Source organism: Buceros rhinoceros, unplaced genomic scaffold, assembly GCF_000710305.1.
Source record: "Buceros rhinoceros silvestris isolate BGI_N320 unplaced genomic scaffold, ASM71030v1 scaffold36793, whole genome shotgun sequence".
NCBI classification, from domain to species: Eukaryota; Metazoa; Chordata; class Aves; order Bucerotiformes; family Bucerotidae; genus Buceros; species Buceros rhinoceros.
Genome location: NW_010404929.1, coordinates 7,397 through 20,199, shown reverse-complemented (window position 1 = coordinate 20,199; position 12,803 = coordinate 7,397). Strand labels below are relative to the sequence as shown.

Genomic DNA, 12,803 nt, shown 5'->3' with positions numbered 1-12,803 from the left:
CCAAACAAACAAACAAACGTAAAAAGCTTACTCTAACCTAGTTCGCTTTCCCCCCACGACACTATAGCCCTATGGGCACTCACAGGACTGAGCAGGATTCACAACCAGATACAAGTTGATGTTTATCAGCACATGTTGAGCCCCAGCAACAGAAGGTCTGTGAGGGAACTGGGGAGCCAAACCAGGACACCAAAGAGGTGTCCTATTTCAAGGTGTTACACAAGAGGGTTTGCTGAGCAGCTTTCCGCTATTTCTATGGTTGGAATCAATGCAAAAAATATCACAAAGATCCAGAATTACATTAACGTCCATGGTCATCAGAGGATCAAAGCAGCTAGGTTCTTTTCAAAGTGATCTTTCTGAGGACCAACCCAGGAAACTGTAGAAATTTGTCCTTGTTTAACCATTTGAAAACACAGCATTACACAGAGCATGATAAAGGGGAAAAATCTGCCCTGTAATAGAACATCTGGTCCTGTACCAGGGCTTAATGCTGCAGCCATGGAAGCCAACAGGAGTTTTGAAATAGAAGCTATTTACAGCTGGATCAAGTCTTTATTCATCCATAAATACCAGCACATCTTAGTACCACACGTAAATATTACCAGAAGTAGCTATTTGATCATTTGAGCATTGGCTCCCATGTCATTTAGCCCTATTTTATTTTTCTTCTCTCCTCTGGTTTGTTTTGTTTGGTTGGGTTTTTTAAATCTTTTCCCGTATCTCTAACCTCTAGAGTACATTCCAGGCCGGTTTGGATCTATCGACTCCTCAGGCTATGCCGCGTTTTCTGTTGATGCCACTCGGAATGAAAATCTGGACATATCAATGTTTGTCCGAACACGCCAGTCTTCTGGTTTCTTACTGGCTTTGAGAAACAGTACTTACCTCTACGTAAGAGTCTACTTGGAAGATGGGAAACTCACAATGTTAGCTCTAAATTCCATGAAGTTATTAGGGAAACACTCCATGAATGATGGAAACTTTTACTTAATAACATTAAAAATAGAACCAAATAAGATGGAATTGTTCCAGTCCTCTCAATACCTAGGCTTTATTTCTACTCCGGTACTAACTATCCAGAGTAAGGTTACACTCTACATTGGAGGCCTTCCAGATAACAAAGAAACTGATAGGAATGGCAGGTATTTCAAAGGCTGCGTCCAAGATATAAGAGTGAATAACCAGCCGCTGGAATTCTTCCCCATCACCACACCACTGAACTCTCTTATCAACCGAACTCTGATCAACGTCACCCAAGGCTGCGCTGGTGACAACCTCTGCAAGGTAAGAATGACATTTTTTCAGAGCATTTTCACATGTTTATAATGAAGAATTTTTCATACATTTCCATACATAATTTGATGATAATGACATCTTAGGAAAATACGCAAAAATGCTAGACAGAGCAGATTTTGTTGGGTTATGCCACATGAGGAATCTCAGCAGCAAAATGTATTTGCAAAGAGAAGAATTAAAACCTAGAATACTGTTTTTCACCAATTGTTGAACATTTTGTGGCTGTCATAGTACTAGTCTTTATCACTTTCCATTTGAAATAAACAGCATTCTCCTTTTTGCCAAAGAGTCGCCCATCCTTAGACCTGAGAGTCCACCGGCTTTTATTCTCTTCTCTTTCTCCATAGTCCAACCCGTGCCACAATGGTGGTGTTTGCTATTCAATTTGGGATGACTTCACTTGCACATGTCCTCCTAACACAGCGGGGAAGGCATGCGAGGAAGTTAAGTGGTGTGAGCTTGGGCCCTGTCCTGATGAAGCACGATGCCAGCTGGTGCACCAGGGATTTGAATGTAGGTACATTTCAGTTATTCCTATCACCTTTAGAGGTTAGAAACAAGAGAGATTTACATCAGCATTTCTTTAAGACTCAATATTCACTGCCTTTAAATTTAATTCAAATGTTATTTCTATATTAATATAATAATTATGTCAATTGTAAGTAACATTAATGGGAAGAGTTTGCCCTATTAAACACAGAAGTTTTCAGCCAGACCTCCTGACACAGGCACTGATGTTTACAGGACCTTTGCTTTTGACTTACTCAACACAACTTGTTGGGCTTGTACAGTAGATTAGTACATTGCCAGCGTACTCCTCACACTTCCACTGCCAAGAGGTAAGAGGATATCCTCTTGTGTTGGATTAACCTGAAGATGTTTGTCATCCTCCTGAAAAGACAATCTGCATGACATACATTGAATCAATTGATTTTCTTAAATGTCAAATATCTTTGAAGGAAGTCACATTCATATCAGCGGTACAGTTACTCAACTAGCATCTTCATAAAAAGCACCTGCATACCAAGCAGTCTATTTGAAAATTGGTGACAATGAGCTGTCTTAAGAACATTAGCCACCCTGCATATGTCTTTCCTTCTCCACTTTCCTTCTCCTTCCCACCCTGGAGTGGAATTTGAAAAGCAAGTAAGGATTTTGAAGCAATATTTTTTTCTTTTTGCTATCATCAAAGAAAGCCCTAACGATGCTGTGAAGGAAGATATATACACACACAGTCTGATGGAAGCTGTTAGAATGGCTGACTCTTAGGAATGAGAAGGTTGGTCAACAAAAGATTTGTATCAGACAGTTTGCTGACACACCAGTATGATGCTACTTTTGTTGAAATTGTTAGAATCAGCACTGCAGCACTTGTTAAAATTTAGAACTGAAATTAATATAATTACACCTCTAACACATCTTTAACTGATAAATCAAAATACGTTCTCTCATTAACTTTACTATTGCATATTGTGGTAGAATACAAACACGCACAGAGAAGTGAGAAGTATCTGAGCTGTTTCCTTTTGCTAAAATCAAGTTCATTTACACTGTTAGATCGCCTTTAGGTTTCTGTGCTGGTTTACGTGGCAATAGTAGGGAGTTTCCCTAACAGATATTAGAAAATTCCTGTCCTTTAGAGCGGTATTTTTAATTAATTGTTTTCTTAGCTACAGCATAGACTATAGCTATGGTTCCACCCGGATGGCTACAGTTAACAAGCCCTTTAGGAAAACATGCACTACAAAAAAGAGAAGCAGCCATTACTGCTGTGAGGAGCATCGAGTAACAGCAAAACTGTACGCCCAGTGTCACGACAGAGTAAAAGCACATCTAGATGACTTGCTATGCTCAGGACTTAGGAAGGGTTCTACAGGAATATTTTAGCTTTATGAACTTAAAAAACTCGGATTTGTTAGACATTTAAAAAATGAGAAATAATTCTGAAAAGCTCCAACTTTCAGTTTTAGTACGGTTTCCTCTGAGGAAACTTTTCATGTAGGAAAGACACCACATTTGATGTGCAAGGTAATGTAGTTACACCTCTGCTGCCTTAGTATCACGACGTACAGCAAATAATTTCCTACTGGGACTCCCAGGCGTTCTCTTCATCAAGATTTACTGAGCCCAGACATAGTTCAGGCACCCACCTTATCTCAGTGCTAGGATCTTGCAAAGCTAAATTTGGCTGAACTACAGACAGGATACATTCCTTCCTGTCCCTTCTTCCTGTCTGTATAAATCATAAATCTCAGAACGTGCAAATTGACAGCCCAGCGAGTTGGTGGAGTTTCGTAGAAAGCACGCTAATGAAAGATGTCGAATACCTTTGTGAAGATGTCCATAAAACTGTCACAACGTTGCTCATCGATTTCCACTCACAGCAGATGAGTACTTTGCTGCCCTCCCAGTCCCACCAGCACAGGCTAGGTGCCGTCAGTAGGGACGTGGCCGTGCACATGCGGCGGGAGAAGCTGGCTTTAAACGTAACAGGCACAACTCTTGCACTGATTTTGAAAAGGCTTTTTGCCAACTGACTTCAATTAAATTCATTCTTTTTGTATCAGTGAGAGTAAATTTGAATCCAATAAAATACTTTCTAAAACCTCTTTAGTGCTTTACCCAAGAAAAAGAGGAACGGAGAACAAAGGCTCACCCTGCCCAGGTCAGTCATGGGAAATAACTATCTGCCCATACTTAGGGAATGAACACAAAATGACAAATAAATACCTGCTTTTGAAATACCCGCTCAGCCTCAAGTGTGAGTTGATTAGAGTTATCATCACCTGCTTCTCTTTGTCTAAAGAGGAAAAAGATAAATAATACTCACTTAGACTTGTATGGTTAGAACGATAACTCAGGCTGGTGCAAAGCAGCACATCTTTTATATTCACACAGCTAGTGCTGGCACGCCCTGTAATTCCTGTAGCCATAAGGGGCAGGCAAGGAAAACTGAAACACTGGTGGGATTTGATCGTTTTCCAGCAAACACGAAAGGACTCACACGACAGGGAGCATGGGGCACTGAAGAGATATTGTTGTGTTGGTTCAAGGTTGGCCTGGTTTCTCAATTATTATCTTTGCACAGGTCTTGCTAACGCGGTGTTTAGCGGCCGAAGCAGTGCGATATTTTACAGAAGCAATGGAAAAATCAGCAGAGACCTCACCAATATCGTCTTTGGCTTTCGAACTAGGGACACTGATGTGATACTGCTGTATGCGGAGAAGGAGCCAGAGTTCGTTACCATCAGTATTTGCAGCTCCAATTTACTCTTTCAATTGCAAAGTGGCAACAGCTTTTATAAGCTGACCCTTGCTAGTTCACTGCCTGTGAGTGATGGGAAATGGCATCAAGTGATTGTCTCTATGGTAGAGCCCCGGTCCCAGTTCTCTAGATGGCACATTGATATAGATAGCAAGAAAGACACTGCAACGAGCACAACTGCTGCAGGAAGCCTCAACTTTTTAAGAGAAGAGACAGATATCTATGTGGCTGACAAGGCTTTTGACAGTTTGGATGGGCTGCGAGGATGTATGAGCACCATAGAGATCAGTGGCATTTATCTCTCATACTTTGAAAATGCTGACATCCCAATGAAAAAACCTCAAGAGGAGCAATTTCTCAAAATATCTGCAAACCCTGCTCTTACTGGCTGTTTGCCGGTAGATATCTGCAGCTCAGATCCCTGCATGCACGAGGGGATATGTGAAGACTTCTATACTTCCTACCGTTGCATATGTCCCAAAGGATGGGCTGGCACCCATTGTGAAGTCAACACTGATGAATGCTCTTCAAACCCCTGCATTCATGGAAACTGCTCGGATGGGATTAACTCTTATGAGTGCAGTTGTGAACCTGGTTACACAGGGGTAAATTGTGAAGAGGACATAGACAACTGCCGTGGCCACCAGTGCGCGAACGGGGCCACTTGTGTTGATGGGATTAATGGATATTCTTGCCTGTGTGCTGGCAACTTCACTGGAAAATTTTGCAGGTAATATAAACAAAGCAGGTCCGTACGATTTTGTCAGGACTCTTCTGAAGGTCTATTACATCACTGATGTCTCCTTTCTAAACACAGATGTTATGCATCTATCTCTATATTAATCATGGCTGCAGAATTCACATACAGAAAGCTTGCGATACGGAAAGCTGTACAGATCAGGCAGTGGCGAGCTGGCCACTCATCAGAGACTGATGAGGCAAGTAGACAGGGAACAAGGCACAGCTCTGCTGCCCAGCTCTGCTGCCAGCCTAGACCCTACGAGCTTTCTATGACAGGATGACAAGTCTGTCAGAGCACACAGAGAGATGTGTTAATTAATTTTTAAGGAAAAATAAATATTTTAAGGGTTTTGAATCTCTGTATTTTATTAGAGTAGCAATAGAGCTCTAGAACCATAAGCAGAGAAATTCAGGGCTGGTGGGTAAGAGAAAATAATAACAGAAGGGCTTGTAAAGTAGTTTTCCTCCTCACTCACTGCATCTTTGCTAGGTAGGTCTTTTCCTCCAAGCTTGCTCTCTCAGCCCAGCAGTTCTGGTGGAGGCAGACACCAGGCAGCCCACTCTTTCTACCACTTCTGGGACTGCCTGTTTCCTGTTCTTCTCAGACGCTCCTCTGTAAAGGCTGCAGGCTCTTCCCTGGCCTGCCTCTCCCCTGTAGTTGCCCCTCTCTGCACACCATAAACTTCTCCCTTTTGAGCATGTCCCATTGTTCACAGAGAAGGTAAAATCCTTCTTCTTCCTCCAGAGAACTCCAACAAACCCACCCTGCTGCAGCCTGAAGAATGCAGACAAGCATCTTCATGCTGCCCAACCACAGTCTTTTATGCTATAATGACACAATTGTAAATTTTTGTTGACTTTTTTTTTGAGTAGTGGGGACATCCTGAGATTTGAAGATGCTTTATATTGGCCCAATATGGTCTATCTTGTGTGCTAAATCTCTCTTTCAAACTCTTCTACTAAGCTGTCCAGGTATCACATAGAACCGTGTCAGTAATGTAGAGAGAATGTTGGGGTTTTTTGGGTTGGTTTTTTTTTTTTTTTAACTAAGAAATGAATCTTTAGCTTGCCAGTAAATACTTGGAAAAGGAAAAACGAAGTCAGCAAATTAAAAAGGGTAAGCATGTTTTGTCAGTCTTAAACCTCAGCTCCTGGTCTTTCCTTTAGATAATACCCCAGCCAGTAACAGCGTTACTCCCCCGGTTCAGTTGCTGCATACCAGTAACCGTTAGCACCTCGAGTACCCCAGGCACCAGGCATGTCAGTGCACACAGATGTGAGGTTTCCTTTCCAAAGACGAAACCAAGGAGGCACCAAATACTTGCGGCCCTGAAACTGTGTGCTCCTGTACAGGTAAAATGTAATGTCTTTCCCATTGTTGGCAAATACTGAACAGCGTCTGCCAACAGGAGCACAGCTCCCTCTCTTTGAAGACCAACGGTACTAGACTCTGCATTCAGATAACAAATTGGCAAGGTGGACTAGAGTCAAATGAAAAGCTGAGAGGGCACAAGACATCCAGAAACAAGGAAAGTGCAAATAACTGCCATTGCCTTCTTATTTACTTAGATACAGAAGATTACCATACACGGTGTGTGGGAACGAAGAGAGAAACCTCACATGTTTCAACTATGGCAACTGCACTGACCTCAGCGGCGAGCTGACGTGTGTCTGCCTGCCGGGATTTGTTGGAGAACGGTGAGATGCTTTGCCCAGCAGATCTTTGTGCAGCAACCCTTCCAAAAGCTGTTCCAGAAGGGTCCAGAGGGTGGTGTCCACAGGGAGGATTCCCTTCTGCTGAAATACAGGCAAAGCGGTTGTTTAAGTTCGGCTGTTCCTTGCTTCAGTGACTTTGAGGGTCTGAAAGTATAGCAGTTCTACTGAGACAAAACTCACAGACTCACGCAGAGAGATTCAATCCAACAGAGCACCGTTAACTCCAGTGCAAGCTGCTGTTTCTTAGGCAGCATTGTACACTTGCTTCTGCGTGCCTGTCTTTTGGCTTCTATGCCAGTTTTTTATATGACAAGCTGGAAATTTATCTTTCCATGGGTGGAGGCACATAAACGCACATGCCCTGCTCATATATAAAAATCAGCCACAATGCACTGACACATGAATATGCAAAGGTGTTTCATTTTCACAAGTAAGTGTTGTGAACCATCCCTGTCCTTTCACAGGGATGGCATGAGATGAAATATCTAGTGGTATTGCAGCCTATTATTTTCTTACGGAATGCTGAAGTATAAAAACAGAATTATTTTAAAAAGAAATTCAGAAATACTTTTTACATGTTATATTTTAGTTTGAAACAGAGGGACCTTCCTCACAGTGAAATTTGTATCTTGTAGCATGTTGTCACAGTTCTCACTTACTATTTGATAATGTCCTATGAACAGCGCTGGAGGAGGAAGGCCTGGCAGCCCCAGGGCATCAGGTGCTCTAGAAACACAGGAAGGCATTGTCCCAGCCATAGCACAGCCTGAACAGGCACCTTTTGGGTAGCGACAAAGGAATTACTGTACGTGCGCTTAGTGAAATTAGCATGACATCCAAGTATAACATCCAAAAGTTCAACAGGACCAAGCTATACTAGCTCCGCATCCACCAAGAAGGTTTCAACAAAAGGTTTTCATTCTCTACAAGCTTATTAGCCCACTGGTTTTTTGGAAATGGTACAGTAAGCTATAAAGGATACGTTAAATGGAAATTTCCACCCATTCAAGGCACAGTATAGCTGGCAGACACATCTGCATCATACTGTTTGACTCAGCCAGATCTGTGTACCACTCACAATATTCAGAAGAGGTGAAAAAATCAAATCAAATCAAACAGAAAAAAGTAAAAGCGTATTCTCAGACACTTCTTTGGTATGCGTATTTCTTGCAAGGTAGAAGGGAAGTTCTTTTTTCTCCTTCCTTCCCCTGCCAGACAACTTGCTAACTGCAGCTTTGGGAGTGAGCCTTCCTTACCCGCATCCCACTGGCTGGCAATAATCTCTATTTTATGGTTCCCACGACTGTCGTATTGAACGGCAGCCTTGTACTGAGCGTGCTGCACTTTAACTGACTATCGCACAGGGTATTCTTCTCTAATGTCTGAAATTGACGGGTTGTCCTCTTCTCCTCCAGGCTGCCAAGCCATAAACCACTAGTACTTCATGCCTGCGGATCTTAGTACATCAAATGAGAAAAATTCACCCCTTCTTTTTTCAGAACAAATTCAAATGTATCATAAGAAAATTAAACCCAAAACCCTTTGTGTATTTATGATTGATAAAGCAGGCATTTTCTTTTCAGACAATTTTTAATTCCTCAGGAAGCCATTGATGCACAGTATCGAGAAAATAGTGTCTTTCTATGTCAGTCAGTTGGCTTGGGAATCACAAAAAAGCCCAATTTACTTAATAGGGGGAAAGGGAAATGTGAAAAGAATACTCTTTAGAAAAGGAGATACAGCTGCCTCTTGAAAACTGATTTTTCATTCAGTTCAGGCTGGGATTTTGAAAATTACCTAAGGGAGTTAGGGTTTAAGGGTTGCTGAAACTCAGCTGAACTCAGGTGCCTAACTCCCTGGAAGATTTGGGGGAATGATTTTTTTTTCCCCATAGGTAAGTTCATAGCTATACAAATTTTATACACTGGATAAATAATTTAGCATTTTGAAATATATTAATGTAATTTATCACTGAAGGAAACTGTTGAAACATTTTTAGAAATTAATAAAGAAAATCAGATAAAAGTGTTTAATATAGAGAAATGCTTTTCTCCAGGGTAACACTAAAAAATCTATTGCATGGTTATGAATATGACTGAGCAATTCCTTATCATTCAGAGGGACTTTCTCACATTCTTCTTCAAGAATAAACCTGCTTTTTTAGCTGGTAAAATTAGGATTAAATGTTAGCATTATTTGAAAAAAAGGAGCAGGGAATTAAAAACAAACTTAGTCAGAGCTGAAAATCTCCAATTCATTACTAGTTTTCAGACAATCTCACACATTTCTCATTAATGTTCAATCGACTGGTTACCTTGAGAAATTATGACAACTCAAATTTCCTTTATCATCAGAATTCACTCAAAAACATTTAACCATACATATTTAGGCTTGTAAAGTCCTGCTGTGCACCATTCTTACCATTTTCGGGGCACGTCAGAGATATCAGGTAGGAGATTCTGCTGGGATCTATTGGCAGTTTGAATTGAGATTAAAAAAAAAAAAAAAAAAGCAGGTGACTATTCCCAGGACAACTCAGCTGGGAAAACCACGGATTTGCCTGACTTATATACAGACTGCTGAGAAGGAAACTGTGCCCTCAGCTCCCCAGAATAGATGAGCAAGCCGTCAGCAGGGCTTGTGCCAGATCCAGCTCTAAAATCATACACAAACTTTCATTTCACATTACTAAGCACCACCAGCCATGAAATGCTTTACAGAGATTAAATTTCTGCCTTAAGTGTCTGTATTTGAAACTATCACAGGAAGCTCAGGATTTGAGTGCAGCTCATCGGATAGTTGAAAAAAATCATAAACACGGGTGGAAGCATAGCACAGATTTCAAATAGCACACGCTCCTTTCCCTTCCCCCAGATCTTCTGAGTTCAAGAAGTGCCTGTTCAATGCATTTGTGTTGTGGTTTCAGCTGCTCACTCTCTGCAGTCTTTCCCCTAGGTGTGAAAAGGACATTGACGAGTGCAGCTCTGACCCGTGTCTGAACGGGGGCCTCTGCCAGAACCTGCTCAACAAGTTCCACTGCCTCTGTGACGTGAACTATGCTGGAGACCGCTGTGAGATAGATGTAAGCGACCTCTCCTTTTTTGTCTCTTTACTCTTGTGGCAGAATCTCTTTCAGCTTCTTTCCTATCTTATTCTACGAATGGATGATGACCCAGCAGTCGAGTGGGGTGAGCAGGAAGACTATTAAGCAAACTTATTTAATGCAGCAAGAAGATGCCTTGACCAGCCAGCTTAGCAAAGCAATACAAACATCAGAGCTTTAAAACTTGTTTTATATTTCTTTGAAAGATTTTCTATGAATCGCTTTGGATCTGGTTTAGTTCTTTTGCTAAATTTTAGAACAAATATTAGCAGATCCCACCTCCACCAGAGCATTTTGCCACATACACACTGCCAGTAGGCAACAGTGGGACACACCAACAGGCAAAACACGTTAACAAGAACTAAGAGATTTACTGATGGTGGCATTCAAACCCTACTGCAATGAGTGGCAAAGACCCACTGCCTTCAAAAGGGCTAATTTTGCCATTTAATCTTACAAATGGTCAGTATCTTGCCATCACATACCATGTTCATTGTCATTTCTTTGGCGGTTAGGACTCACATCTGCAAAATCGCGTGGGGTATTTTGGGATAATTAGATAATGGTTTGGAATAGCACCTGGCAACAGGTTGAGGGCACGCTCGCATCTGCTTGCGTTAGCGTCAACCCTGTGCAGACAGGACTGATCCTGAACACCTGCTCCTGTAGCCTGTGCACACCTCTAGTGTATTACACTGAGACAAAATACAGCTGTCTTTACTCCTGGCATGATTCCTCCCTCAAGGAAGGCCCGTAAGTACATCAGACTTGAAAACCATTGATTTGTTTATTCCGAGATTTCCACAGCTTTAAGGAAGCCCATGTCATCTATCAATAGGTGTGAGTGCCATCAGAAAAAAATGCGGTATTTTCCCGTAGGAAGCAATCAAGGTAATTCAGCTGATTGGTTGTCCATGGATTCTTTAAAAAAGTTGATATAAGTAGGCCTGAAAATCACAAATACCAGGAGATTCAGCAAAAATTATTAGGGAAAAATACCTGTGTAGTAGACACGACAGAAGTGCATTGTTAAATACCAAATGGAAGTGAAAAGTGAGGTTTTGTTTTTCTGAACAATTCTTTAAGGCAAAAACCATTTATCAACAGTGCAAGCAATTCTTTGGAATTCTTTGGGAAAAAACCATGATTCACCCCTGTGAAAAGTCACACATTCCTGCCTCAGTATGAAAACTTAAGCACAATATATTTACTTGTAAAAATTGTATTACACCAGGATAAATACTTTGCTGTCTTTATCATACCAGAAAAGGGACTGGGGTAATCTGCTTGTTAATCTCTTTTTAAAAAAATCAATTAAAAAAAAATTCAGCTAGAAGATCCTTTGTTCTTTGTAAGCAATCAATAAACACAAGATGGAAATGCATGTTCCAGCACTGGGGATGGCAGTAATGCAGCAGTGTCAGAAACAAAGCTGCATAGTCTATGGGATGCAGGGCTTAGTTGTCTCCCTTGGAGTCCCAGGTAATATTGTGAATTATGGAACACAGGTAAAGACAACAAGCCAAAACTAAACTGCGTTTGGATTTTTTTTTTCAATGGGAATAGTTTTGGAAAAATTGTTTTTACTCCAGATAAAGTAACTTGATCAAACCCAGTATGTTAGAGGAAAAGAATTTTTTTTTTAATGAAATCAATATTTCTGTGTGAAATGTTTGCATTTCGGTTTAAAATATCAAAGACAAAACAAAATGAAAACATTCACCTCATTTTGAGTTAAAATGTCAATTTTCTTTCATATGGAAAAAATTATAATAGTAAACAAAATGTTATGGTGGAAATTTTATTCCAAAATGTAGCTTTCACTTAATCATAGCTAAAAATGTTACTTGGTTCAGTATTATTGAAAAGAACCTGTCATATAATTTCAGAATGCTAACTAACAGCGAAGAAATAAGAAATTTTGAAAATTCAAATGAAAAACCTGACACTACTAACCCAAGCTGTCCAAACCAAGGTGGTTTTGGGTTCTTTTAATTAAAACTGAGAAAAATCACAATAAAGTTCGGGGTTTTTTTCCCCCTCACTGTGTTTGGCTCAGCTTCCACATAAGTAAATTAAACTGTTATGTAATTTATAGAATATACACCACAATAAACAAAAATTTCAGCCTGGTGTTAGTGTTGAAGAACGTTGGAAAGCAATACCTGTGATCACAGGGTGTCTGACACACTCTCGCTATATGCATAAGATGAAAAACAAATAACGAATCTGCATAGAGATTCCCAAACTCTTTCTCTCCAATACTAGAAATTTGATATAAGAGTTTTACAGAGCAAATACAGGTTTTACATGGATTTACAGCAACATGCAAGTTATTCACCTAGAATATATTAGCAGAACATCAGCTCACTCTTCCGTTGCTGAAGACACGGCTGCAATTGAATTCTTTCCTTACGCTACTGCCTTGCCACCATGAAACACCCGACTTCAGAAACGCTCCTTTCCTCTTTGTGTGTCTGCATTGTCGAGTACATTGTGCGTGTGTCCGTAACTTTCCTACCTTTGTACACAAAATAAACCTCTGCCTTTGTCTCTCTCCTGTCTGCTCCTCATTCCTACTGACGTCGTGTGCTGTCAGTGTGCCGTGTCATCTGGTCCTTGCCCTCCCCAGGTATGCCACACCACAGCCAAGGCTGTGCCTCCCCGCGCTGTTCTCCC

General features: G+C 40.9%; 1 protein-coding gene across 1 annotated transcript in view; it reads left to right on the top strand.

Annotated features, from left to right (window-relative positions):
- The window catches only part of CRB1 (crumbs family member 1, photoreceptor morphogenesis associated), a gene marked incomplete at its 5' end in the record, with an annotated part of 44,172 nt that extends 33,943 nt beyond the window's left edge, over positions 1-10,229 (top strand). Inside the window, 5 exons of the mRNA XM_010133541.1 lie at positions 737-1,287; positions 1,647-1,812; positions 4,388-5,294; positions 6,875-7,003; positions 9,977-10,229. Coding sequence (XP_010131843.1) covers positions 737-1,287; positions 1,647-1,812; positions 4,388-5,294; positions 6,875-7,003; positions 9,977-10,229 — 2,006 coding nt within the window. The remainder of the gene's footprint in view (positions 1-736; positions 1,288-1,646; positions 1,813-4,387; positions 5,295-6,874; positions 7,004-9,976) is intronic.
- Positions 10,230-12,803: the final 2,574 nt, after the last annotated feature.